This window comes from Notamacropus eugenii, chromosome 2, assembly GCF_028372415.1.
Source record: "Notamacropus eugenii isolate mMacEug1 chromosome 2, mMacEug1.pri_v2, whole genome shotgun sequence".
Taxonomy (NCBI): Eukaryota; Metazoa; Chordata; class Mammalia; order Diprotodontia; family Macropodidae; genus Notamacropus; species Notamacropus eugenii.
The window spans coordinates 93,826,629-93,854,599 of NC_092873.1; the positions used below are offsets into that span (position 1 = coordinate 93,826,629).

General features: G+C 39.5%; 1 protein-coding gene across 2 annotated transcripts in view; it reads left to right on the forward strand.

The window, feature by feature from the left end:
• The window catches only part of KCTD20 (potassium channel tetramerization domain containing 20), a 65,506-nt gene that overhangs the window by 12,363 nt on the left and 25,172 nt on the right, over positions 1 to 27,971 (forward strand). Inside the window, exon 2 of one of the 2 annotated variants that reach the window (XM_072641934.1) lies at positions 21,195 to 21,400. The exons of the other annotated variant lie outside the window; for it this stretch is intronic. Coding sequence (XP_072498035.1) covers positions 21,241 to 21,400 — 160 coding nt within the window. The 5' untranslated portion in view covers positions 21,195 to 21,240. The remainder of the gene's footprint in view (positions 1 to 21,194; positions 21,401 to 27,971) is intronic. 2 annotated transcript variants of the gene reach the window in all.

Below are 27,971 nucleotides of genomic sequence, written 5' to 3' on the forward strand. Positions count from 1 at the left end.
CCAGATGAATTTTGTTATTTTTTTCTAACTCTATAAAATAATTTTTTGATTGTTAGGCCATATATATTTCCTACAAGAGAGACAACTAGATGACTCAGTGGATAGAGCATTGGAAAGACCTCACTCAGTTCAAATCCAACCTCAGACCCTTACTAGCTGTGTGACCCTGGGCAAATCACTTAATCTCTATTTGCCCAAGAGGCACCTAGATGGCTCAGTGAATGGAGAGTGCTGGGCCTGAAGTCCGAAGATCTGATTTCACATCAGGCTTAAAGACACTCTCATTGTGACCCTAGGCAAGTCATTTAACCCATTTGCCTTAATCCACTGAAGAAGGAAATGGCAAATCACTCTAGTATCTATGCCAAGAAAACTCTATGGACAGTATTGGTGGGCTATGGTCCATTAAGAGTCGGACATGGCTAAACAACAATTCCCTACAAATGTGTCCACTACCCTGTTGATTCTGCTTTCTGCACATTCCTAGCACAGTACCTAACACATAGTGGGCACCTAATAAATACTTTTTTTCTTCCTTCCTTCCTTCATCCTCCTTTCCCTCCCTGCCTTCTTTTCTTCTTTCCTTTCTTCTTCCCATGTATATTCGTGGGTGACCTCATATTTTTGGGAGAAATAGTTCATGGTTACTGTTATTAATATGTCTGAGAAGAAACTGTATTTCTTACAAAACATCTACTTGAGAGAAAGAGTGGGATCCACCTCATGTGAGTTCTGGTTTTCCATTTTTAGAGAGTTTTTGACCAGACATAGATTGGACTTTTGGTCAAGAATAAAGAAGCAATGTATTGTATGGGATAGAGAGCTGACCCCTAAATCAGAAAGACCTGGGTTCAAGTTCCACCTTTAACTTGTACTGGTTATGTGGCTCTAGAAAAGTTACTTCAGACCTCAAGACTTTTGGTCAGTCAGTAAGCATTTATTAAGCACCTGCCGTGTGCCAGGCATTGTACTAAGCATTGAAACTACAAAGAAAGGCAAAGACAAGTCTTTGCTCTCAAAGAATTTCCAGACTAATGAAGGAGACTACATGGAAATGACTATATATAAACAAACCGTACATCAGATAAATTTGAAATAATCAACAGAGGGAAGGCACTAGAATTAAGGGGAATCAAAAAGGTTTCTTGTTAGAAGGTCGGTTTTTAGCCAGGCCTTGAAGGAAGCCAGGGAAACCAGGAAGTGGAAATGAGGAGTGAGAGACTTCTAGGCATGGAGGACAGTTGGTGAAAATGTCTGAACCCTGGAGATGGAGGAACAGACAGAAGGCTGTCTGTCAGTGGATCACAGAATACGAGAGGTTGGGGTTCAAAGTGTAAGAAGCCTGGAGAAGGTGGGGTGGGGCAGATTTTAAGACTTGGATTTCATATTTAATCCTAGAGGAGATAGAAGCCAGTGAAGTCTATTGAATGGAAGGATGGGTGATGTAGTCAGATCTGTACTTCAGGAAGATGAGTTTGAAGGTTCAGTGGAAGATGGACCAGAGGCAAGGAAACCAAACAGCAAGCTGTTGTGGTAGTAGTATAGGCATGAGGGGTGCTGAGGGTCTGCACCAGACTGGCAGCAGTGTCAGAGGAGAGAAATTTCAGATCTGCATTGCCAAGAGGGAATTTCCTCACTGGGATTACCTTTTATCAAGAAAAGCATAGGTCCAAACCCCCATCCTCCCCCCAAAAAATTAAGTTGAACTAGACCATGAGTTCCCTTATAATTCCTTTTATGAAATTTATACTCCAGTGGATTTGTGATCTTATCTGTTTAAGTAAGCCCTCTAATACCATGTCATCCTCAGCAGTTCTTCTTCATACCCATGCATAGCTCCTCCACAGTAGGATCTGCCCACTTCACAGGCCTTTTAATATTCCATGGGTGCCTTGCAACACTTAGGCTGTGCTTCTAGAGGCAGCTTTGTGGCATAGTGGATAGAATGCTAGACCTAGACCCCACATTCTGCTTCTGATGTTACTAATTGTACAACCTTGGACAAGTCACTTAATCTCTGTCTCCTTCAGTTTCCTCATGTGTAAAATGGAGGTAGTAATGTCACCTAACTCCCAGATCTGTTGTGAGGATCGAATGAGATAAGATTGATAAAGGACTTTAAATTGTAAAGTGCTGTATAAATGTTAGCTATTTTACTATCTGTCCCACCTCCTAATCTTAGACATCTAATGTTTGCAAATCCTTTTCTTCACAGCTGTCCTATTTTCCAGGAAGTAAGAGTATCATTATCTCCATTTAGCAGATGGGATAATTGAGAAGTCAAGTGGCTTGTGGGTGGTCACACAGCTAGTAAGTTTCTGAGGCAGGATTCAGGCTCATGCCTTTCCACAGACTCTGCTACTCCTGCCTGTTAAGGAAAAGCAAATTTGTACTTTTGAAAATTATGCCCTTGTGTTGTAGAAGAAAAGACATGCTATTTTAGAAACCTATTGTGTGACTAACATGGCAACCTCATTCTTTTCTCTTAGAGGGACTTTCTGACCAACCATCTGTAAGAACCACAAGCCAGGCTGCAAGAGTTAACTGTAAGCTAATGGTGCCATAAACTGTTGAGTCTTGCATTATGGAAACCCAGGTCAAATCCAATAATCAGCTTTTCTTGTATATCAGAACAATACTCCATTGGTCCAGTAAAATGCTACGTTGACTATGGAACGTAAACCTTCCCCTGCTATCCAGCTACATAACCAAGTACCGTTTCCTGAGAAAGCCAAAGCTGGTTCTAACAAGTAGCATCCTTAGCATGCTAATAAATCTTCTCTCTTTAGTCTGGTTGTCCTCTTTTTACCTTTCCATACCTTGCGTCTCTCATCTCTTCCATAAAGCAATTTCTGTGAAGATAGAGACTCTAATTCACCCTGAAGGTTAGATAAAACATGGGCAGCCAACAAAATATTCACACTTCTTGGTCACCCCTTACCCACATAATTAAGATCTCCCAAGCTCTCTGTTGGTTTGTTTCTAAAACATGTAATTGACTTCTATCATATTTGCATTGGGTACAGCTGTGGTGACCTGAGTCAGCTATGGGCAAACGATGATTCCTTTGATAAATATAATTAATTCACCCTAGTGGTTGCCTAGAAGATTCTTAAGCTAAACAGAGGATTTGATTCCTTCAGATGGACCAAATGAGATGAAAACACAGAAAAATATCACCTCTAACCTTAAAGATTCCCTTGAAAAGTCTAAGATCAAATTAAAGAGCTCAAAAGTAAGTCAAGAGAAGAAGCAGATCCAGACCAAAGTTTAAACTCCAATCTGAGACTCAAATTACAAAAATGTGCCCTGGATAGCTGCTGCTGCTGTTAATTACAGAAGTCTTCTCATACTCATATATGAGGATCCTCTGAATTTTAGGAGGAAGCTCAGGGATTTTATGACACTCCACTGTCCTACTCATTGGGATCTAAAATGACTCCTTTGATATGTCCTCCCTTCCCATGAAATTTATTAACATATTAACGAGATTTCTCACTGGAAGCAACTTTAGCTTACAGTAAATGGGAGTTGGTTATGTAGTTGTAGTAGGGCAAGATTTAGGTTAGACAGCAAATAGGCAGCATTCTGCTGCATCAAAAGAGGTGCCTACAGTTCACAACATGAACACCAGGATAACAGATGGCCTGACCATTGCTGGGACCTGTTGCCTCACATTCCGACTGCTAATGGTATTTTTGGTTGTTACCGGCCTAGGTCCCCCAGCTTCTAATGCTCTCCCCCCCCCTCAAATTGCCTTCTATCTATTCTATATGCATCCTTTATGTTGTTGTTGAGTTGTTTCAGGTGGGTCTGACTTTTCATGACCTTATTTGGGGTTTTCTTGGCAAAGGTCCTAAAGTGGTTTGCCATTTCCCTTCTCCAGCTCATTTTACCGATGAGGTAACTGAGGCAAACTTGCCCAGGGTCATACAATTAATAAGTGTCTCAGGCCAGATTTGAACTTAGGTCTTCCTGACTCCAGGCCCAGTGTTCTATCTACAATGATGGCCCCAGATAGTATCTAAATACAAGTAAAAATTCACCATAAAACTAACAAAACGTTCCCCTTCTATTTCAAATCTGAAAGGACATGGCAGAGCAGGTGGCTGCACCTGTAATTGAGTCACTACTTTGGAAGTCTTGTCATTTTGTGGGGAAAATGGGAAGAACAAGTTATTCCTGAACTTCACTTCCTCAGGAACCTCTGTTTCCCATAGGTTCCTCATAACTGCTCTTCTTGAGGCCATCTACCTCCCCTCCCAAATTTTTGTCATCTACTGCCCTGTGTACACTGAACTTCTGGTTCTGTTTTTCTTGGCAGCCCCTGTGCCAATTGTGTGGCTTGAGGTGCTCCAGAATTAGGTGAGCTCACCTCAACTCCATTCTTACCTTTCCTAGCAGTCTTTTCACTTCCTCTTACATGTAATAAACTCGTTTCCTGTCTAAACACAGCAGTCCCCTCTGTAAAATCAAGATGGATATCTCTAAACTACCACACTAACTTTCAGGGTTTGAGATTGGACTGAACAGAAACTGTCTCCCTCACATCCCTGATCTTTTGACTTGTTCTTGTGACCCATCAGATAGGCCACACATGCAAAGTGGGGATAGCACCATGAATAATTTGCCCAGGGAATGTCAGATAGCTGCTTCCATCATCCAAAGTTGCATTACTTGCAAAAAATATTGTGTGGTAAAAGGACAAAAGCCTACAGTAGCACTCTGAGGAGACCTAATCTCCCATTATCAGGCAATGTTTAAATCCCAGAGACATTGAGAGTTCTATGAAATATATGAAATTTTTGAATGCATGGAATGGGAGATTAGCTGATGGTTTATTTTTATTATAACAGAAGCCAAAAGAAAAAATAAAGACAGAAAATATTCCCAGATTTGCCCTTCTAATATGGTTGAGTTACATGAGAGGAGCTACTTCACTTCCAAGCTCAACCATCAGCTAGCAAAAGCACTCAGAGCCCTCCAAAATTTCATAACCCCAGAACATTCCTAATCCTCGGGGCATGTACACAGAATCTAGACATAAAATGAGACAGAGGGAAGTTATATCCCCTGCCCCAGGAATGATGCAACTTATATATGTCACTAATAGGAAACCTGGTCTCTTCCCTTATGAGAAAAATTTGGGGCATCCCATGGCAATGGGAACTCAAGCACCAGCAACAGGGGAATTCCACAATGGGGGATTCATTCGTATAGTATATCATTTCATTAATCAAAAGAAAGTATAGCACTCTCTAGCCTCCATAAAAAAACCAAAGATCCAGATGACCTTCCCTGTCCCATTATCCAGTCAAGAGACATAGTATATACATACTTTTTGTCCACTGACAAAAGTATGCTGCGTCTACCTGGTGGAAGGGTCCTACTCATAACACAAGCAACCCTGAAAGTTGAGAAGACTACCTTGGATCCGTACTAGTCACACCCACAAAGCTGTATCTGGTACCCCATGACTTAGAAGACAGAGGAGGCTCATTCCCTGAGTTTTACACTATAAAGGACTCCAAAGAACTGATGCTTACCTTCCATTCATATAAATCCTGTTGCTTCCTGAATTCAAAGGGAAATCCCTGCACCCCACACTCCTCTGCTCTCGTGCTTCATCCTACTTCTTCTACACACAATATATTGCATCTGCTAATTTACTCTTGGCCCTTTCCAACCTCCTTCCCTTTTTGGTTTTGAAGCCAATCTCACTGTACTAAAACCATATGTTCTGTCCTGGTGACTGCTTTCTGCCCAGCTAGGGACCAGAGACCATCTCCTTGTGGCTCAGACATTAGCAGAGAGTGCCTTCCCTCACTCTGTGAACAGGGCTGAGCCATTCCTAGGCTAGCACCTTTGGCTTAGGATCAAAAGCAGTAGAGAGGCAGGGGCCCAAACCTTCCAGAAAGAACAACTGAAAAACTACTTTCTAACGCCCTACAGCCTGTTAGTAATTAATTACTCTGGCCTGTGGCTAGGTAACCATCTCCCCCCCAAACATACCAGGGCTCCCCACAACTAGGGGGTATTCCTCTTCCAAACGCTGTCTCCAAGGACATGGACCAGAATAGGGATTCCCAGACTTCCCATTCTCCTTATCTAAACCGGTGCCTGTTAACATTTCTCTAGTGTAACTAGATTATCTCTTCAGCTGTTATCTACAACAGTGGAGGCATCAAACATTGCAGATGGGAGCTGCCAAGCCCTGATCAAATTCCTTAACCTGACACTTAACTATCTCAAAGGAGGTTTGTCCAAACTCAAGGAGGCTATTTGAGTTTGGGGATCTGTGGGTCCAGCCTCAAGGAAGTCACTGACACTCTTTATCAGAAATGCAACAACCTGTTGGAGAGCAGTTGCTTCTTCACCATGTTTAATGTCACTCTGGCTTCCCAGGGCTGTTCTCCTCAGGGGAACAAGTCAGAGTGCAGAAAGTTTCTTTCAGTTGCACAATTAGAGGAACTCTCTAGAGACCCCTGAACTCCTGTAATTCTGCCTTCCCTAGAGGTAAATTGTATTCTGGAGATGCTAGTACATCTCTTTTCCATCCACACAGGAAAGCTACCCTTTTAGGAATCATATCAGCAGGTTTTTGACTTCCAAAGCAAGTAGACTGTGGGACCACTCCAGGGGCATATGTGACCCGAGATTTTACTGATCCATCCAAAAATTCCTACAACAGATAGTTGTTCTTGAAACATCTGTGATCTCTCCCTGACACTCATAAAAATAACAAATGATATAGCCACTGGCACCGGGGACCACGGATAGAGTTTGGACTCCTAGGCTAGCATGGTTCTGGCTCACTCTACTGAACAAGATTATATCCTGGCTGACCAAGGGGGCATCTGTGCAGTAACTAACTCTATTGCTTCTGTTGGTCAACACCTTGGGATAGGGGGAACAGTGATTTTCAGGATCTGAGAATAAAGAAGCTGGCTCTCCAAAGTCAAACAGCATAACTTGTGTGACATTCTCAAGGCTAGACCTTTCATGGGGAGGATCCTCATTCTGGAGCATTTTCCCAAGTACTTTTAGTAATCTTAGTAATGGGATTTTTTTTTTTTTTTGCATGTGATAATTCAAGGCCAAATCTGTAAATGTCAAGCTGCTGGGACACATGTTCTTCCCATCAGCCTTCTGTGGTTCTCCACCCTGTCCCCATCTCCAAACAAGGTTGTTTCTGATCATGTGGTTTTCAAACAGTCTCTCTATATTCAAGACCAGATCTGAACAACCCACTAGAAGACCTTTCTCTACGCATCTCCCACGATATGATCATTTAGGGAAGTGTCAGAAAGGGGAACTATGGAGGAAAAGACACAACATTTTGGAAACATATTTTATAACTAAAATGGCAACCTCATTCTTTTGCCTTGGAGGGGCTTTCCAGCTAACCAAACTATAAGAACCAACAACCTATTTGAGCAAGCTGGAGACACAAGAAACTGTTGAGCCTCCCATTAAAGGAACCCAAGTCAGGTCTAGTAATTAACTTTCTCGTATGATGGGACAATGCCCCACAGTCCAGTAAAATGCTAACGAATGCCGCTTATTGGTTATGTAGTCTAAACCTTGGCCTGCTATATGGCTACATAATCAAACACCATTTCCTGTGGAAATTTCCTGTAGCCTCCTTAGCATGCTAATAAATCTTTTCTCTTTAGTCTGACTCTTCAACTTATTTGTTCTCCAGGTTGTGAATCTACTGGAGGATGAGATTCTCCCAAGGAACCTTCCTAGAAATTCCCTAATCGCTGTGTGTAATGATAAGAATTCAGAAGTTGGTCCTGCAAATGGACAATGGATTCACATTTCCATAGCAAGTGGCTAGATTCTGTAATAAACTGTAGGATTTTTGAGCAAGTAAAACTTGATTGGGGAAAGGCAATATGGTTACTGTAAGGGGGAGATCACTGTGGGGGAGAAAGGCAATATGGTTTCTGTTTCAGGAGGAGGAAGCTTACATCCCACTATTCTCAAAGGGAGCCAACAGGCAATATTTAGACTTCAAGAAAGCCTTTGATAAATTCATACAGGGAAAGCTACTTTTTAAAATGTATTATTAGAAGCTTGGGGAAAATGTTTCATTAGGGATAAAATGATTTAGATGCAAGAAAGAATGGCTAGAGGAAAAATAAATGTTTTTCTGGGGATGTCAGGGCTAGACTTATTTAAGATTTTCCCAGAAAGACTTGAAGGATGGATAGAAAAACTTACAGGTCTACACATGTTATTGTTCAGTAGTTTCAGTCATCTCCAACTCTTCATGACTCCATTTGGGATTTTCTTGGCAAAGATAGTGGAGTGGTTTGACATTTCCTTCTCCAGGTGAGGAAAGTGAGACAAACAGGGTTAAATGACTTGCCCAGAGTCACACAGCTAATGAGCATCTGAAGTTACATTTGAACTCAGATCTGAACTCAGATCTTCCTGACTCCAGGCCTAGCACTCTATGTACCTAGTGCCACCTAACTGTCCCAAACTGCTAAAACAAGTTCTCATAAAACTGTCAGAAATATAAAGAAAATTAACCCATGCCATGTTTCTTTTTTCTTTAAAGATTTCTTTAAGTTATTTTTATGAATCTATCCCTCTTACTATCAATTTCTCCTTTAAAGGATTAAAAAAACCCTCATTATAAATTTATATATTTTGGTAAAAAAAAAAAACAACAACAAATTCCAACTTTGGCTTTCTCCAAAAATGTATGTCTCTTTCTGTATTTTAAGCTCATCTCCTCTCTGGCAGGAGATGAGTGACATGTTTCATTTTCATTCTTTTGAACTCATGGTTCATCATGACGTCCTATAGATCAGAGTCTTTCAAAATTGTTTTTCTCTATAATGTTCTCATTGTATAAATTGTTTTCCTAGTTCTGCTCACATTGCTCTCCATCAGTTCATAAAAATCTTCCTAGTTTCCTTTGAAACTGCTGATTTTGTCATTTCTTAGGGAATAATATATATATATATCACTATTTGCTTAGCTGTTCCCCAGTAGAACTCCTTAGTTTCCAATTTTGGCAAGATCCTTTCCCTCTTTCTTTGATTTCTTTAGTGGTGTAGCTACATCAAAGGGTATGCACAAACTGATTCATGCATTTCTGGGCATAGTTCCAAATTGCTTACCAAGATGTCTACACCTATTCATAGCCTCATCACCAGTATACTAGTGTGCCTGTTTCTCCACAGCCCTGCCAGCATTTGTCATTACTCTTTTGCCATCTTTGCCAAACTGATTGGTATGAGGTAGGTCCTCAAAGTTGCTTTAATTTGCATTATTAGCAGTAGTAGTAAGTAGAGCATTTTTTCTTATGTTTGTTGATAGCCATGCCATGTTTCTAATATGATGGGCTCAGCCAGCAAGTTATGGCCCAGGTCTGGAATTCCGGGGTCATTTTAGATCTGTCCTTGAAAACAGTTATGTGTTCCAAAAGGTTGACAAAATTTAGCTTGTCATTGGGAATCATATCTGAAACAAAACAGAAAATGTTATCCATCTTGATTACAAAATCTTAGTGCTTGTATATGTAGAATACTGTATATAATTCTAGTTGCCTCATGTTAAAAATAAAAGATAAGCCTAAGAACAAGAACTAAAAAATGTTTTCCATATGTAGGCAAATTGAAAGAATGAGAACTTCAATCAGAAATGATAAAAGCTGACAGAAGAAGATATGATTAAAGTATGTAAAATCCAAATTTGCGTGAATGGGAGTAAACAGCTTTCTCACAAATTTCCAGAAAACTTTTGGGAAGGTTATTCAGGGACAGATTTTACAGAGAGAAGGAAACTTCTAAAACTGTTAAAGAAACAAGGCTTTACAGAGCTAGGTGGCATAGTGGATAGAATGCCAAGTCCAGAGTCAGGAAGACTCATCTTCCTGAGTTCAAATCCAACCTCAGACACTTAATAGCTGTGTGACCCTGGGCAAGTCACTTAACCCTGCTTACCTCAGCTCCCTCATCTGTCAAATGAGCTGGAGAAGGAAATGGCAAACCATTCCAGCATCTGCCAAGAAAACCCCAAATTCAGTCACGAAGAATCAGACATGACTGATAAGACTAAACAGTAACAAAAAACAGGACTTTACAGATTGCTAATTTTAAAAATTAAAATTTCTAAATCAACAAATATTTATTATAGTCCTCTGTATCAAAGTCATAGTATGGCATAGTCAGTAGAAAGCCAGCCTTGAAGCCACTGAGACATAAACTAGAGCCCAGTTTCTAATACATCTGGGCTTTGGGGCTCTGCGTGCCCTAGGATATTCACTAACACTGTTGGTTGCAGAAAAGACACACTGCCTTGCATAGAAGAAGGTGCTTCCTCACTGGGAGTTCTATATAACAGTGAAGTCACAAATCCAGTCTCTTTCCCTGGTTGCTGTGTGCTTAGGCCACTGGACCCAGATGGCTCTCCTCTGGAGGAGAAAGTGAGGCTGATGACCTTGTACAGCCCTCCCTCTCTCAAATCAAAGTCAATTGCAAAGTCATGTCATCATCCTGATGTCATGGTCCTCTTCGAGAACCAAGAACAAAGGAAAAACATACACAGCAACCTGGTGTGCTTAGAGCTGTGGGGGTTACAAACAGGGTAAGCCCTCTACAAGCCGGGTAACCTACTGGGGATATAAGAACTACACTGGTGAAAAGATTTACATAACAGTTTAGGATACTAATAGACTTTATATGCATGAGGTAGTTAGTATATGCTGAAGTGCCAAAAATATACATCAAACAAGTGCTAAGAAGCCTTCAAAGGAGGAAGGGATTACTTCAAGCTAAAGTGGCCAGAGAAAATATTATGGAAAAGATTGAGTCTAGAGACCTTCTTAATTTCCTTAAGTACATTTCCTAACCTTTTGAAGCTTCTCCAGTGGAGTGTAATGAACACAACAGTGGAGTATAAATACTGTATTGTTCCACATGCTCTCCTTGGTGATATAATCAGAGCTTGAATTCTAGCCTCGCTTGACTGTGGGTCTGTCCCAGGGTCCTTTTTGGGAATTGACTAATTTACCTTTTCCTTTCCTCTTTCTTTTCCTTTTATGGCCAAGACACCATACATACGTACTATACATACACATGCATATGTGTGTATGTTTGTGTGTATATGTGTATGTTTGTGTGTATATCACACACACACACACACACACACACACACACACACACACACACACACATATTCCCCACCCTGCTTTCCCAGTCGAGGATCGTTGATCAAAAACTGATTCTGTGCCAGGAACTGTGTTCAGGCTGGGTAAATGAAAAAAGGCCCCTGCCCTCAAGGAGCTTAGATTCTAATAGGGAAGGCAACACACAGATAACTATGTATGTACACGATGCATTCAGAGTACTGGACTTGGAAACATGAAGGTCCAACTTCAAATTTGGCCTCAGATAATTACTAGCTCTGTCATCCTGGGCAAGCAAATCTATTAACTTCTTTAGGTCATTTCCTTCTCTGTAAACTGGAGATAACAGCATCTGCCTCGCTGGGTTGTTTTGTGGATTGGTGAGATAACATGTCCAACTTTACAAATCTTAGAAGTGTTATGTAAATGCTAGCTATTATTATTTATATAGAGTAAGTGGAAGGTTGTCTCAGAGGTCTAGACACTAGCAGCTGGGGAGACTGAGAAACACCTCCTACAGAAGGCAAGATGTCAATAGACAGGGAAGCCAGAATGTGGAGGTGAGGAAGGAGACCATAAAATTTCTAGAGTTGGAAGGCACCTCAGAGACCATCTAAATCGACTCATATCTGTTACATTGGAGCTTTCGGTCTCTTTGGTAACTAAAATTGTTCTTTAGTTTTTAAAAGTTATTATTTTTCTCAATTATATGTAAAAAAATTTTTAAAAATATAATTTATTTATTTTGAGTTTTCAACATTCACTTCCACAAGATTTTAAATTCCAAATTTCCTCCCCATCTCTCCCCTCCCCATCCCAATATAGCATACACCCCAACCACCCCTTTCCACAATCTGCCCTCCCTTCTATCACCCCCCACTTCTCCCATTCCCCTCCCTTTTATTTTCCTGTAGGACAAGGTAGGTTTCTACATCCCATTGCCTGTACACCTTATTTCCCAGTTGCATGCAATTTTTTAAACAAAATTTTTAACCTTCATTTAAAAAAAATTTTGATTTTCAAATTCTCTCCCCCCCTTCTTCCCTTACTACTCCTTGAGAAAGAAAGCAGTTTGCTATAGATAATATATATGCAGTCATGCAAAGCATAATAAAGTTTTAAAAAGTACAATTTCATCTGCATTTATACTCCACCAATTCTTTCTTTGGAGATGGATAGTATTTTTCATCATAAATTCTTTGGGATTGTCTTAGATCACTGTATTACTGAGAATAGCTAACTAAGTCTTTCATAGTTGATCATCATACAATATTTCTGTTACTATGTACAGTGTTCCTGGTTCTGCTCACTTCATTTGCATCATTTCATATAAGTCTTCCCAGTTTTTTCTGAAAGCATACTACTCATCATTGCTTATAGAACAATAGTATTCCATAAAATTGTTCCTTGCATCATGCCTTTACATCATTAACTATAGAGAATCTAGTAAGTTTGCTGAGTGAGTAAATATAAATGATCATTGGTCAGTGGCATTTAAGGTTCTGTTGTACCCACTCATCTAGAATATTTGGATAGGTCAGAGAAGGATATTCAACTAAATTTTTCTGAGTTTCTGAGTTCTAAAATTAGCCTATTTTCTTCAAATCCTGATCATTTCGGGGATGTTAAATGCAAGTAAGAAGGAAAGAAGGATTTGATGTCTACAGGTTATTTGTATTTCATGCTAGAGATAATTGTACTCTCAGAAAGATTTATTTAATATTTTTTAGAGATGCAGTGAATATATACACAGGTAGAGGAGGTAAGTGTGTATATCTATCTATCTATCTATGTCTTTGTATGAATATATATGTGTGTCTATTATATGTGTGTGTGAACAGTAAGAATTAAAGATTTACTACGTACAACTTCCCTTGGTGTACCCTACACTCCAGACAGACTGGACTGTTTACTGCTATTATATCTCTCCTGCCCTCTTTCAGCTCTGTGTTTCTCTCTCTCTCTCTCTCTCTCTCTCTCTCTCTCTCTCTCTCTCTCTCTCTCTGTCTCTCTCTGTCTCTCTCTCTCTGTCTCTCTCTCTCTCTGTCTCTCTGTCTCTCTCTCTCTCTCTCTCTCACACACACACACACACACACACACACACACACACACACACACACACACACACACACACACACACACACACATACCATCTGTTTGGATTCTGTCTTACTTCCCCTTTCTTCTGCCCCAAAGCCCTATTGCTGCCTTTTTTATGTTTAAATAAATTTATATTGATAGATTTTGTTTTTATATGACCCTAATTCCCCCCACCCCATCCTTCTTCTTTTCCTTCCTAGGCAGCTGTCCCATAAACACATACATTTTGAAAAAGAAAAAGAGAAAGAAAAAAAGTCAGTAAAATCAGTCGATGTACCCCCTGCCACAATCTGAAAACATACGCAGTGTTCCACACTGGTAGACCTCCCATATCTACAAGGAGTGATCAGATGTGCCTTCTCCTATATTTTCTTCCTGGCCATGTTTGCCCTTTGTAATTCACTTTTGATTATTTTGTAGTGATTGTTTCAGTTTCCATTGTTTTACTCATTGTGGATATTGCTTTCTTGACTCTGCTTACTTCACTAAATAAATTCATTTAATCCTTTTCTGTATTCATCATGTTTGTCATTTCTTACAGCATAGCAATGTTCCATTGAATTCATGTACCACAGTTTGTTTATTCATTACCCGATAATGGGCATCTACTTTGTTTCCAGTTCTTTCCTACCACAAACGTGTAACTATACATATTTGGTTCATATGGTGTCTTTCTTTTTATCAGCTACCTTCTTGGAGCATAGACCTACTGGTAGAATCTCTGGGTCAAAAAGATTAGACATTTGCCTAATTTCAGTTGTTTTCCAAAATGGTTATACTGATTCACAGCTGCATCAAAGTGGATGCCTGTTTTCCCATTACCCTTCCAACACTATTTTCATATTTTGTCATTTTTGCCAATTTGCTGGGTGTGAGGTGAAGTCATGATTTATATTTATCATTTACTAGTGATTTGGGTCATTCTTTCATCTGATTGTTAATAGTTTATCATTGTTCTTTTGAGATCTCTGTTAATATCCTTTGATCATTTATCTAATGGGGAATGACTTTTAGTTTTGTATCAATCTGTTAGTTACCTATATGATTGAAAGTCAAACCCTTCTCTGAGAAATTTGATTTTAAAAAAATGTTCCCATTCACTGAGCAGTTCTCTTCTACTAGATGCATGAATTTTGTTTCTACAGAAGCTTTTCAATTTTGTGTAATCCAAATTATCTATTTAATCTCTTGTAATTTCCTCTAACCTTTATTTTAGCTAAGAATGTATTTCCTAACCATAACTGCGAAAGGTATATAATCTCCTTCGCTTACAATTTTTTTATGCTTTGATCTTTAATATTTAGGTCACATTTCCGCTTTCTATCTCTGACTCCTTTGAGTGACAGCCTAGGTACCCTCTGCCTATGAAATCATCTCTGATTTTTTCCTTGTCTTCTCCAGGGAGCCCCTCTCTTCTTTTCTTTTCCCAACCTCCCCAAGCTAGAAGTGATTTCTCCCTCCTTGAATCTCATACTACTCTTCTACCAGCTCTCCTCTGCACTTTGGAAATTCTACCTCAGCATAGTTATTTGTTTACGTGCTTTATACTTCCCTATTTGACTGGAAGCTCTGTAAAGACAGAGATTGAGTCTTTTTGCGTTTTATCTCCAGTATTTAACCTAGTGCATTGAACGTAGTAGGTGCGTTGGTTAATGTTTATTGAAACCCTTATCAATGTTTATTGAATTTGAGAGGCCTGTAACCTCCTGTGGTGATTCAGAAGAAGGAGATTTTATTGCTGTCTTCAAAGAATTAAAAATCTAGTTCAGACTATAGAAACACCTGACATGAATCACAAGAGGACAGCTGAGACAGCTACAATGTGGTAGTAACAATGGAAGACAGAACAGGAAAGAGATTGATTGGGAAGAGAGTAGGAGTCTATGGTGTGTGTTGAATAAATGGAAGATGGGGATTACGGAAATAATGTCTTTGATGATGCAAGGATGGTTACCATGGGAAACCATGAAGACAGCTGGAGTCGGGGAGCTGAAGGAACTTAAGAAGGAGCTGGAAGGTGGAGCTGCTTGCAAATGATTGGGCATAAAAATATTCACAAATTGAGACAACACTGGTCTAGCTTAGCATACTGTAACTTGTCTGATGAGAACTCCAAACCTTGGAACTTGTTTTGTTGTTGTTCAATAATGTCTGACTCTATAACTCTGTTTGGGGTTTTCTTGGTAAAGATACTGGAGTGGTTTGCTATTTTCTTCTCTAACTCATTTTAGAGATGAGGAAACTGAGGCAAACAGGATTAAAAGTAATTTTCCCAGGGTCACACAGTAAGTGTCTGAAGCCAGATTTGAACTCATGAAGATGAATCTTCCTGATTCCAGATCAAGCACTGTATCCACTATGCCACCTAGCTGCCCTTGGTGCTTACTTTTAGATACCAAATCCCCACCCTGTGGACTTAGCAAATAGCTTTTGTGCTTCAGAACCTCCTTCCAACTCTTGCCCTTTCAGCTACATGACCCATCAGCTAATTGGCTCCTTTTACTGGTTTTGTTCATATTTCTGACCCCTACCTACTTATAGCTCAAGCATGGTACCTCTCCCTTCTGCTTGTTGCCAAAATTGCGGAGGGTTGGTCAAGACTATGGACCTGGGGATAAGGAGTGCAGAGTTGAGGGGGGAGGGAGACAAAGTCAGGAATCCCGTAAAAAGCAGTCTGAGAGAGACATAAATAGAGAGGGCATGTGAATGGAGATCTCATTAAATCCTGTGTGTGCTACCATCTTTTCTGTGAAGTCAAGATTAGTGATTGAAGTTACTCTCGGTTCAATTGCTTTTTAGTTATTTTTAAAATCTTCATTTATTTCTCTTGGATCCATTTTACATGTTCTGCATCACTTCATATAAGTCTTCCCATGTTTCTCTGAATTCCACGTTTATCATTTTTTTTCTTACAGTGTAATAGTTTTCCATTATATTCATATGGAAGTTTGTTTTGCCATTGCCTGACCAATAAGCATACCCATTATTTGTGTTTTCTTCCTTCCTCCCTCCCTTCCTTCATTTTTTCTTTCTTTACTTCCTTTCTTCCTTTCTTTCTCTCTCGCCTTCTTTCTTTCTTCCTTCCTTCCTTTCTTTCTTTTTTTCTTTCTTTCTTCCTTTTTTTATACCACAGAAGATCAGTGATATAGGGCTAAAGGAGACTTTAAAGGTCATCTAGTCCAGTACCTTCATTTTACAGTTTAGGGAACTGAGCTCTAAGTTAAGTGACTTGTCCAAAGTCTTACAGACATAAAGTATCAGGTTCTCTGACCTTAGAGCCAGTGTTCATTCCACCGTACCACATTTCTGCTACTAATGTTTTATCATACATGGGAACTTTCTTTCTGTTACTTATAAAAGGTTCCTGGGTAAACAGTACAGCGACATTTCTGTATAATTCCAAATTGTTCACCATAATGGGTGGGTCACATTCATGGTTCCACTGATTGTGCGTTAATGTGCCTGCTTTCCCATAACTCCTCCAGTATTGGCTGTTTCTGCCATTTACTATTTTTGCCAATTTGATGATGTAACATGAAGCCTCAGCGTTGTTTTAATTTCCTCCCAGAAATGCCTCCCTCCTTTTTCAAGGCATAATCCTAACAGGTTTCAGTAATGCCTTACTAGCTCTGTGACCCTGGACAAGTTGTATAAGCTCTGCCTGCCTCAGTTTTCTTTTCTGTAAAATAGGGACAATAATAGGGTTGTTGTGAGGATAAAATGAAATAATGTTTCTCAAGGGCTTTGCAAAACCTTAAAGCACTACGTAAATGCTGGCTATTGATATTATTAGCAATAATAATCACTCTCCTTGGTTTTTTTCAGCCCAATGGCCAAGGCTGACATGAGACATAGTGCAGTTGTCTGATGGGGGTAGCTATTTAACCCACTGTTACACTAAAAAACAAAAAAAAAACCTTACTTGTTTCTTACTCAAGTGCGAGAGGCAGAGTAAAATGTAATTTCAGCCACATCTCATCATTTAAGTTCCAAAAGGTACTTTCAAGACTCCTACATTAGTATAGCCTAGTATACTTAGATGGTCATAGGTAACTGACCAAGAACTTCATAATTTTCACTTTGTATTAAGGACCTTCTTCCATAAGCCATAAATCTACCACATGAAAAATTTCTAATAATTATTTAACAATGATATATTAAATGCTGATTCTAATATAGCACTTCATTATTTTGGATGCCACTAATTTGGAATTTATGAGAATTCAGGGATATTAGGGATGGGCCTGATGCTGCTACCCTTTTAGTTAAGATTTGATTTTGGGACAAAATGAAGTATTCCTTGATCATTAAATAGTTAACAAAAGGAGTAGATTTAGGCCTAACATAGGAAGGATAAGCAACTAGGATACTATGGCATTTGGCATCTTATAGACTCAGCCTAATTCTCTCTATTTGGAAATGTGTCTGGTCAGCAGGGCAGAATATGGTGATTGGAGTGGTCTTCAGAGGAAGTTTGGATTGGCCCTGACTCCACGTGGGTGGAGTATTTCATGCCTTTAGCTGACCTGTAGTTGCTTCAGAACAGCCAGAAGCTTCCAGGAATCTGCCTTAAGGGAGGGAGGGGTCAAACAGGTCCCAAGGGATGGTTCTTTTGTGTTTTAGGGGAAACTAATCCATGGGAGGAGAAAGGAGGCAGCAGGAGGTATGTGGCATGGCTAGCATGGTCCTAACCCAGACGGATTACCAAGAGTAGCCTTGTACTCTGTCCTCATCACAAATGGCAAGAGAGTCACAAAGTCCTGGTGAGGAAGCCCCTGGGAGCTGATACAGGGGAAGAGCTGATGGGAACCTGCAAGGTTCCTGAGGAAGGTCCAAGGGGTGGAGGGAATTTCTGAGGTGGGGCTCTCACTCTTCAGCCCCAGTAGGAATCAGAATCCAAATATGTCAGGATGTGAGAAAGTTTGAACTCCTGGATGAAAGGTCAACCCATCTACATAATGGGAACAATTCATGTTTCCCAGAACCAGACAGAAGCATTTCCTACTTCTGTTGGAGATGAAGGCTTTGAGTAGTTCACTTGAGTGGGGCACTTGGCTCTTCTAATGTGTCTCCTGGCTCCCTCTCTTCTTACGTAAGTGTGTGATTGCGTTACTCTACACAAACCACTGCAATCTTTGAGTTGATCAGTGGGCAAATATTTACTAAGTACCTATTAAATGTGAGGGGTGGGCAGTTAGGAAGTACAGTAGATAGAATACCAGCCCTGAAGTGAGGAAGACCCATCTTGCTGAGTTTAAATCTGGCCTCAGACATTAATTAGCTGTGTGACCCTTGGCAAGTCACTTCACCCTGTTTGCCTCAGTTTCCTTATCTGTCAGATGAGTTGGAGAAGGAAATGGCAAACCACTCCAGTATCTTTGCCAAGAAAAACTCAACTGAAACAGCTGAACAACAACCAAGGTGCCAGCCACTGTGGGGAAGGGAATAAACATTTGTTAAGTATCTGCTCTGTGCCAGGTACTGTGCTAAGTGCTTTACAAATATCGCAGTTGATCCTCTCTGCATGATAAAAAAAAGGTTTTGCTAACAGAGTTAGCAACATGAACACATTTTTGTTTTCAAGAGAATATTTAAAATTACTTTTGGCAAATGTTTTCAAGTGCCCTTAAGTATAGTTCTTGTTCCATTTTTAGCCCAAGGAATTTTTAACTTTTAAACATTAGTAATTTAAGTCATAAATGGTTTAGGAAAAACATCTTTATTTTTTCATCTATTTCTTGTAGCCCTAATCATCTATTTTTAAACCAGAACTAAGCCCGTTTTGAGAGAGGCATGGCTACCACATTAAAAATAACAAATGCGTGAAAAGACACTTGGGAGGTATGCGAGCTTTGAGAAACTGGGGGATTTGAACTTGAAGTACTGGTCCAGGAGTACTGTGATCTGAATTCAAATTCCTGATATGCCACTTTCTGCCAACATGGCAGTAGGCATCCCTTAATCTCTCTGAGTCTCAGGTCTCTCACTGTTAAGGTGATATTAGCTTGATTTCCCCATGAGCAATTGATATGGTTTCTGTTGTTTGGATCTGACTTTATCTGTGTGAAAAGTGTTTTGTGATTGTGTTCATATAATTTCTGGGTTCATCTTGGTGAGTAGATTCCTAAGTATTTTCTCAGCTTCAACAAAGCTGAGAACAGATGAATGGATGTTGAATAAAATCACTTTTTAGGCCCTTTCCAGCTTTAAATATATGATTCTGTGATTCTTCCTTCTCTTTCCCAAACAATACGTCCCTGTCGACTAATGATATCCGGAGTGGAAACTAGGACAGGACACTTGTGCTTTCTAGAAAAGTTCTTATATTTGAAAATTGTACTATCCATTGGGAGAAGAGAAAGGGTGGAAACAAGCCTTCACTGTAACATATTCAGCGTAACAACATAAATTCCTAACTTTCATGGAGAGTAGAATTTTCCAGCATTAAAGATGTGTGCATTTATAAATTTTAATGTTAAAAAGTTTCCTTCATTGTGTACTATACTTTTTGTATCTTAAATGACTTCCTTCCTTGCTTGCCTGCACCTGAAATATCACAAGAACTCATGTATACATTCATCTCTTGTTAGGATGCTAGACTTTTAGAGCAGAGGCTTTAATCTCCCCTTGTAGTGCAATGCTTTGCATAGAGAATATGTTTGATAAATGTTTGTCTGAGGGTAGGAAGGAAGTGCTTTTGGGAGTATGATACATTAAGCCCTATGCAAGCATGATAACACACATTGCAAAGCATTCCTTAATTTTACTCAGTTTATATCCAAAAGAGGACTCCACATTTTCCCCCTCTACACCTACCCCCCAAACTCTGTCTCTATCAAACTCCACTATTTCTTTGGAGGACACCACTATCTTCTTAGTCATGTAGGTTTTTGACAACCCATTTATCTCTTCCCTTCTTTCCAGTCACAGCCCTCATCATCATTTGTCTAGACAAATGGAGTTCCTTCTTCCAGACTCATCTCCAATCCAGCCTGTCCATGGTGGCCAAAATAATTTTCCTAAGGCACTTATTCTGCTCAAAAAATATTTCATGGCTCCCTTAAGAGCCCTTAGGCTTTACCTCATAGGATAAAACACAAATTCCTCCTTTTCTCCTCTTCTCTACCTCTCTCAACCTGTAGCTTCCTTCAAGGTTCATCTCAGAGACTATCATGTGAAGCTTTCCTGGTTCCTCTCAATTTTTAGTATTCTCTCTTTTCTGATAATACTTTGCATTTACTTATGTGTGTATGAATTACATTTCATTACTATAATGTAAGTTTTCTGAGAGCAGGGGTGCTGACCTGAAATTATGTCTGGAGGGGAAAAAGAAGCTGTATTGAAAAAATAGTTGCCATAGTATATTCAGCTAGCTGAAATACTAGAGCATCCATTTGCAATCATTTTAATTACTTATGTGAAAATTGTTTGTAAAGGTGCTAAAAATAGTCATAGCATCACTTTAAGGTTTACAAAATACTTTAAAAATACTATGTCATTTCATCTTCCCTGCCACCCTGGGAGGGTTAGTGAGATCGTGGATGTTTTTATTATCCCCATTTTACAGAGGAGGATACACACCAAGTTTCTGAGGCAGAATTTGAACTCCTATCTTCGTGATTCCAGAGTCCAGTTCTCTGTCCACTGAGCTACCTTAGTCCCAGGAAGTCAGTGGATATAGTAGCCATACTTGTACAGACATGGTGCTTTTACCCCTTTACTGATGCATAAATTAGTGTACATCCCTAACCACTTACTACTGAGTGATATGAAGTCCATGGACATCAACAATTTTACTATAATAAATAGTCAACTCAAATGTCAAGTCAATGGGAGATATTCCTTCTGTGTAAACGTGAGTTTTTAGCTACATGAGGTCAAACTTCATGCACCATGAGAAATTATGAGACATATAAGTTCTAAGTCATTCAATCTCATCTTCTAGGATTTTTTCCTGGTCAAGTGGAAAACTCAAGTTACAGAGCCCAAGGATGAATATTCATCGGACCACTGAAGGCGACAGGTCAATACGCCAGGAACCTAGCTATTTAGTGGAAAATATCCCAGGTTCATCCCAAGAAAAAGAAGAAAATTGTCTGACATCATCCTGCTTGCAAAATCCTAACCTTCCTGTGTGTCCCAGGAATGATGGTATGGTAACAAGGTCTTAATTATCTTGATTTTGGGGACTCTCTGGCTCTAAATGGAGTGTCAAGAAGGTCATTTTAATCCACGGTCAGGCTAGCCAGTAAAAGTACAGAATTAATGCAATTCTCTAAAAAGTTTTGTCCCAAGAAATACTTTTTCCCTGAAAGGTACACTTAGCTGGGGCACAAGTGATTTTTTTCCCCCTACTTGTTTTATGCATTCCTTTGCTACAGTTCTAGGCTTCACTATGTTTATGTAAACTTGGACCCAGACATAAGAAACAACTCTGTAACCTGTTCTCTAAAATTAGTATGCCTCCTAGAAAGACTAGGTGTGGAGATTATATTGGGGCTCATCAGAAGGAATAGCTTGGTCTGTGGGCCTACGCAGGTCAGTTTACCTTATCAGTATCACCTATCCTGCCTAATCTGAAGACCAGAAGAAATCCAAAGAATTATTACAGTAGGCTTTAGTTTTTGAGCATGGAGCTTGAATTATATTGATTTTATTAGTGGGGGCAAGAAGAAGGGAAAGTGTAGATTCAAGTGTTATAAAATCTGAGGTAAGGAGGCTGTGTGCCACTATTTCTGGTGTGAAAAATAGGTCTTTTGGAATGATTAATTAGGTGGGGGGCTTTGGGGTTTTTTGCAACATTTGGCCCCATTTGTACAATTCACCAAATTATTTTTGGGTGTAAATGAATTCATAGGAGAGGGATTTCTAGGTATATCTTTAGTCTAGACACAGCTTCCTTTTATTCCAAAATGTATGAGCAAAGATTCATTCATTCACTCATTTAACCTTCATTAAACATTTATTGAGTACCCTCCTTATATAAAGTGTTTTGCTAGGCTCTTGGGATACAAATAAAAAAAATGAAACAGTCCTTTAGCTCAAGTATCTTAAATTCTACTGGGGGATACAATGTCAGATCAATGTATCAAGTATTTATTAAGGATCTATTATGTGTAAGACACTCTGTTAGGTGCTAGAGATACAAAGACAAAATGAAAAGCTGTCCATCCCCTCAAGGAGCTTACAATGGTATGTGAATTACCTAGCAACAATTTTGATACAGTTTCACTTTGTGACGGCACTAGTCAAGAATGTTAGTGTTTCTACTGACAATGGATTCAAACATCAAGCCTTGACTAGATGAAACCAGATTAAGTTGTTTCCCCAGCTTTAGTTACTTCTCTGTCAGTTAAGTTCTTGATTTCATGCCATGGACAGGTTTCATGACCCTTATATTTTGTGGTATTTAAGAATGGATATTACTCTGAGGTCACGTGCAAAAGGTGCAGCTCCTAAAAAAGGCACTTCACCGCCTGTTAAGAAATATTCCGTCCGTTTTTGGTATAGACAAGTCAAGTGTTTGAAGGATCGTTCGAAACCTCAATCTAACAAGATCAGTAACACTCAAGCACAAAAGAAAGAACAGCTCAAAATTAAAAACAATGCCAAGAATTGACAAACCGTTCTGTGAAACAATCTAGTTAAGGCTCAGAAAACAAGCAACAACCTTTAAAGAGACCTGACTGCTGGGGTGGTTATTTATTATTGATTCTTCTCCTATGTGGTATAAGCTTCTTGAAGTTTGAAGAAGGATGAAAAACCCAGTTTAAAAAAAAAGCAACCATTGTTATAAAGAAAAAAATGCTTCTCATGATCATGACAATACAAAGACTGGAGTAATGAAGATTGGGAACAGGTAATTCTTACTGATAAAACTCACTATTTAATTCTAGGCAATACCAAAGCTTCTGTCAGAACAAGTCCAGTTGAGTCTCCTCACCAGATTAGAATGTAAAACATCCACTCTAAAAATATTTTAGGGATTTTTTTCTTTTGCCTCCAGAGGATCTGGAAGTCTAGTCCTTATTGAGAGAATAATACATTCTTAATAAATACATTGATATACTTAGAAGAAGAATTGTTCTGGAATTACAGAAATTCTCAAATGGAGGTGAAGTACTACAAGAAGAACTTGTACCATTCCACATGTCACAGGAGAAATTTTTCCAAGAGTTGAAGAAAAACATACTTCAAGGTGCCTGAGAATTCATCTAATTTAAACTCCATGGAAAACCTGTGGGCCATACTCTAGACTAGACTTGTAATTACAACAAAAAGATACATTGAATATTAAAAGATTTTTTAAAGATATAAAAAAGTTGCAAAGTTTATTGTATAAAGTTTAAATTGTGTAAAATCAGTTATTTTAAACTTTTGTCTCAGGTGGTTTGCACGTGAATGTAATCCTATTGGGGCAATACAGTATATATGCAGATAAATATATGCCTGATAATTTAAGCACAGAGAAAGCCCTGATAGCGGAGAAAGGGGGTCATTAAGAAAAGTTCTCTCTTGGAGGGAACACATGAGCTGAACGTGTAGGGATTTTAAGAGGAAGAGATGAAGAGGAAATACATTCCAGACACCTTTTCTGCAGAGGTATGGAGGTAGGAAATGGAGCATTCATTTTAAGAGATAGCAGTGAGGCCTATTTAGCTAGAGTGTTGAGGGCCTGAAGGGAAGTAATGTGAGATACTATTTGAAAGGTAGTTCTGAGCAAAATTATGAAAGACTTTCAATGCCACCTTGAAAAATTTGTATTTTATGTTAGAGGAAACTCTGAAGGTTCTTAGGCTAAAAGAGTCATACTTGTGTTTTTGGAAGATTTATTTTGGCAGCTATGTGAAGGTGAGTTAGAGGAGAGACTGGAATCCAAGCATCCAATTAGAAGGCCGTTGCATATCAAAAATCATGTGAAAAAGTGCTCTAAATCACTAATAATTAGAGAAATGCAAATTAAAGCAACCTCCCACCCATTAATTTGGCAAAGATGTTAAATGAGGAAAATGACCGATGTTGGAAGGGGCTAGTGCATTGTTGGTGGATTTGTAAATTGGTCCAGATATTCTAGAAAGCAATTTGGAACCGTGTCTAGAAAGTTACCAAACTATATATACCATTTGAGCAAGCTATACCACAATAAGCTATACCACAATTAGTTTTGTTCCTCAAAGAATAAAACATTTAATATGATAGCAATCAAGGAAAAGGACCTAACAATAAAAAACATTTATAGCAGCTCTTTTCATGATAGATGAAAATGTGAAACTGAAAAGCTGTCCTTTTGAGAGATGGCTGAATAAATTGTGATATATAAATGAAATGGAACTAATTGTGCTGTAAGAAATGACAAAATGGCCATTTTCGGAGGAAACAGAGAAGAACTGATGCAGAGAGAAGTGAGCAGAATCAGGAGAATATTTTATGTAATAAGTACATTATTGTGAAAAGCAGCTTTGAAACACTAGAACTCTGATCCACACAATGATAATACCATCTAAGTCTAAAAGAATGATGATGAAACATGCCATTCCCCTCCTGCCACAGGACACAACATACATTTTCAGACATGACCAGTCTAGGAATTAGTTTTGCTACACATTAATAAAACTACACATGTTTTACTGAGAGCTTTATTGTTCAGGTTAAAAATTTTTTTACTTCCTGAGTGATGGGGGCCAGGAGATGATAGTGAGAGAGATTAATTTTTTTTTAATTAAGTGAAAGAACCAAAAAAGGGAAATTTGATTTAGAGTTTGATTCTCACCATTTATTTATTGGTGTGGGAACAGTTGCTGTGGGAACAAGAAAGACTTCAAAAGCCTGAGAATGATGTGTCTGGTTGGTGGTACTTGCTGTTCCATGTCTTGGCTCTGCTTTCCCCCACTTGCTTGGGAAGCTCTCCCCACCTCTTACACTCCCTGGATTCCTTCAAGACTCAGACTTGGCATTATGTAGGAGGTCTTTCCGGGTTCCCTTGACTATTATTTCTTTTCCTCTAAGGTTATCTTATACATGAATATATACCTGTTTATGTACATGTTGGCTGCCCCAGTAGAATGTCAGCTCCTTGAGGGCATAGACTCATTTTTACTCTGTATGCCCAGCACTTGGCACAGTGTCTACCATGTAGTAAGTGCTTAATAAATACATGTTGATTGATTAATTATATGAGTAGAAAGAAAGTGACAGGTGTGAGGTATGTTGTGGAGGAAGAGTTGAAAGGACTTAGCAACTGACTGGATGTGAGGGTGGTAAGGAAGGAGGAATCATTGGGGATGACTAAACCTGTGTGAACCTGACTGACTAGTAGTGTCTTGGTGACTTCAATCAGATTGGGAAAATTTGGAGGAGGGATGAACTTAGATGAAAAGATAATGAGTTCTTTTGGGGATGTGTTAAGTTTAAGATGCCTATGGGACATCAGTGTCAAATCTCCAGTTGGTGATGTGGGACTGAGATCAGGAGAGAGACAGTCATCTAAATAGAGGTGAAATGAGAGCTCATGAGGTAATCAAGTGAGAAAGTAGAGAGAAAAAGGAGAGGAAATCTCCTGACAGACAGGCTTGGGAATTAGGGGACAGGATGTGGATGATGATTCAAGAGATTGAGTAGGAGTGGACAGACAGGTAGGACATGTAGTCAGATAAGTAAATACAATATAATTTGGAGATTGTAAATGGGCATCAATTGTAGAAGGGATGAAGAATGATTTCATAGAGATAATACCTGATCTTAAAGGGAATGGAAAGTTCTGTAGGTGCTAGAGTAGTGTCTGTGTGAATGGAGAGGAGATGAATGCAAGACATAGGAAGGGAATTATATATATTCCAAATACGGAATGATTTGTGAAATTCAAGGAAGTGGGAAATGGAATACTGAGCTGGGAGGCCAGCTTGGCTGGAGTGTTGAGGATATAAAAGGAAGTAATGTGAGATACATCTGAAAAGTTGGGTTGGAGTCAGGTTGTGAGGGGCTCAGAATGCCAGGCTGAAGAAAGAGTTTAGATTTTGTCATGGAGGAGATAGGGAGAAAAGTGAAGGCTTTTGAGCAAGGGAGTGATGTGATTAGCCCTGTACCTTCGGAAGATTATTTTACTAGCTATATGGAGGAAGGATTTGATAGGGGAGAAACTAGGAGCAAGGAGATCAATTAGGAAGCTATTAACAGTAATTTGACTGATGGTAATTAGGGCCTGAACAAAAGTGGAGACTGTGTGAGTAGAGAGGAGGGGATGACTGAATGTAGAAGGAGTGAAGAAGAGGGAGGAATCAAGTATGACTCTGATGCATCTGGGTTGGTGGGGGGATGACAGTGTCCTCAACTAGAAATGCATGAAGGAAGGAGAGACAGGTTTAAGGAGAAAGAAGTTGGGTTCCATTTTAGACATGCTGAATTTGAGCGACTGAGAAGATATTTGAAGGAGATATTGACAATATAAGACTAAATTTCAGGGGAGATAATTTGGCTTGCATGTGTCGATTTGGGAGTTATCTGTGTGGAATGTAGAAGGAGTGAGGAAGAGGGAGGAGTGCCAGGTGTTGTGCTAAGTACTGGGGATAAAGAAAAGGCAAAAACAGTCCCTATTCTCAAGGAACTCACAGTCTAATGGAGGAATCAGGACAACTGGTCCACTTTACTCAGTTCTCCTGAATTTTAAGAAGTCCATTCATATTCAAAATCAAATTATACTCCTCTCCATCTCAAACCATAGATTCTGCTCTCATTTCTTCTCACCCTTCACAACTTACATCACCCTCCTGGCAGTCTACCACTACCTGGAAGGATAGGAAGCTGTTCCAAACAGACTTACTTCACACTCTGAGTCCATCAAGGCCACATATGTTTATTTGTACTACTGACTGAAACCAGACCCCAGTAATCCTTGCAGCTGAACCAGCAAACCCTCTCAGAGGCTTGGGAAGTAGACTGTCTGGTCCCTCTAGGAGTGTAAATAGTGAATCTGGTGGCCTTTTTCTAAAGCACCCCAGTGCCATGTAGGTTCCTCCCAGTAATCATTGCTTTGAGAAAGTCATCAGGGACCCTCTTCTTCACACATACACTCCAAAACCCCACCACTTCCTTTGCCGGTGATTGATGGCCAAGAGGAATTTGTGGTCAAGGAAAGGCTTGGCTCCCAGTCTTGGTAAGGTGTAATGCCAATATCTTGTGGGCTGAGAAAGCTTTGGGACAGATGAAATAATTGGGGAATGTTCTCAGAACCTTTGCATTCCTGACCCCATGTCTCATGGAGGCCCCTTAGAAAGAGGGTGTCATGTCCTGGCCCTTTGACTAGCAAAAGTTTAAGGGATTAGCAGGAGTGCTGGCAGATGGGGCACTGCTTACACATCAGAACTGCTAGCATGCCTGGGCATGCACATACACCATTGGCAAACTTGATTTATAGTGGCTTGATTCCCAGTGTGACTGACTCCAATCGCTGTCATTTCTTGGCTCTAAGTATCCTAGTGTTGATCTCTGAACTTCCCTTGATGGCAGCCGTGTTCTTGGCTTTCTGTTCCCCTACTGATGAACCCCCTTGCTCTGATGCAGCCTGTATTACACTCTCTCCTGGTAGGTGGCCTCTCTAGTAGCCCTATTTCATGTTTTTCTGTGATAACTCTGATTTTTTTCCCCTGTGTTTGTAAATCAGTTTTTATAGGCTAGGCTAGCCATTAATAGGCTTATCTTCCACTTGAATAGCGTTGATGGTTTTTCA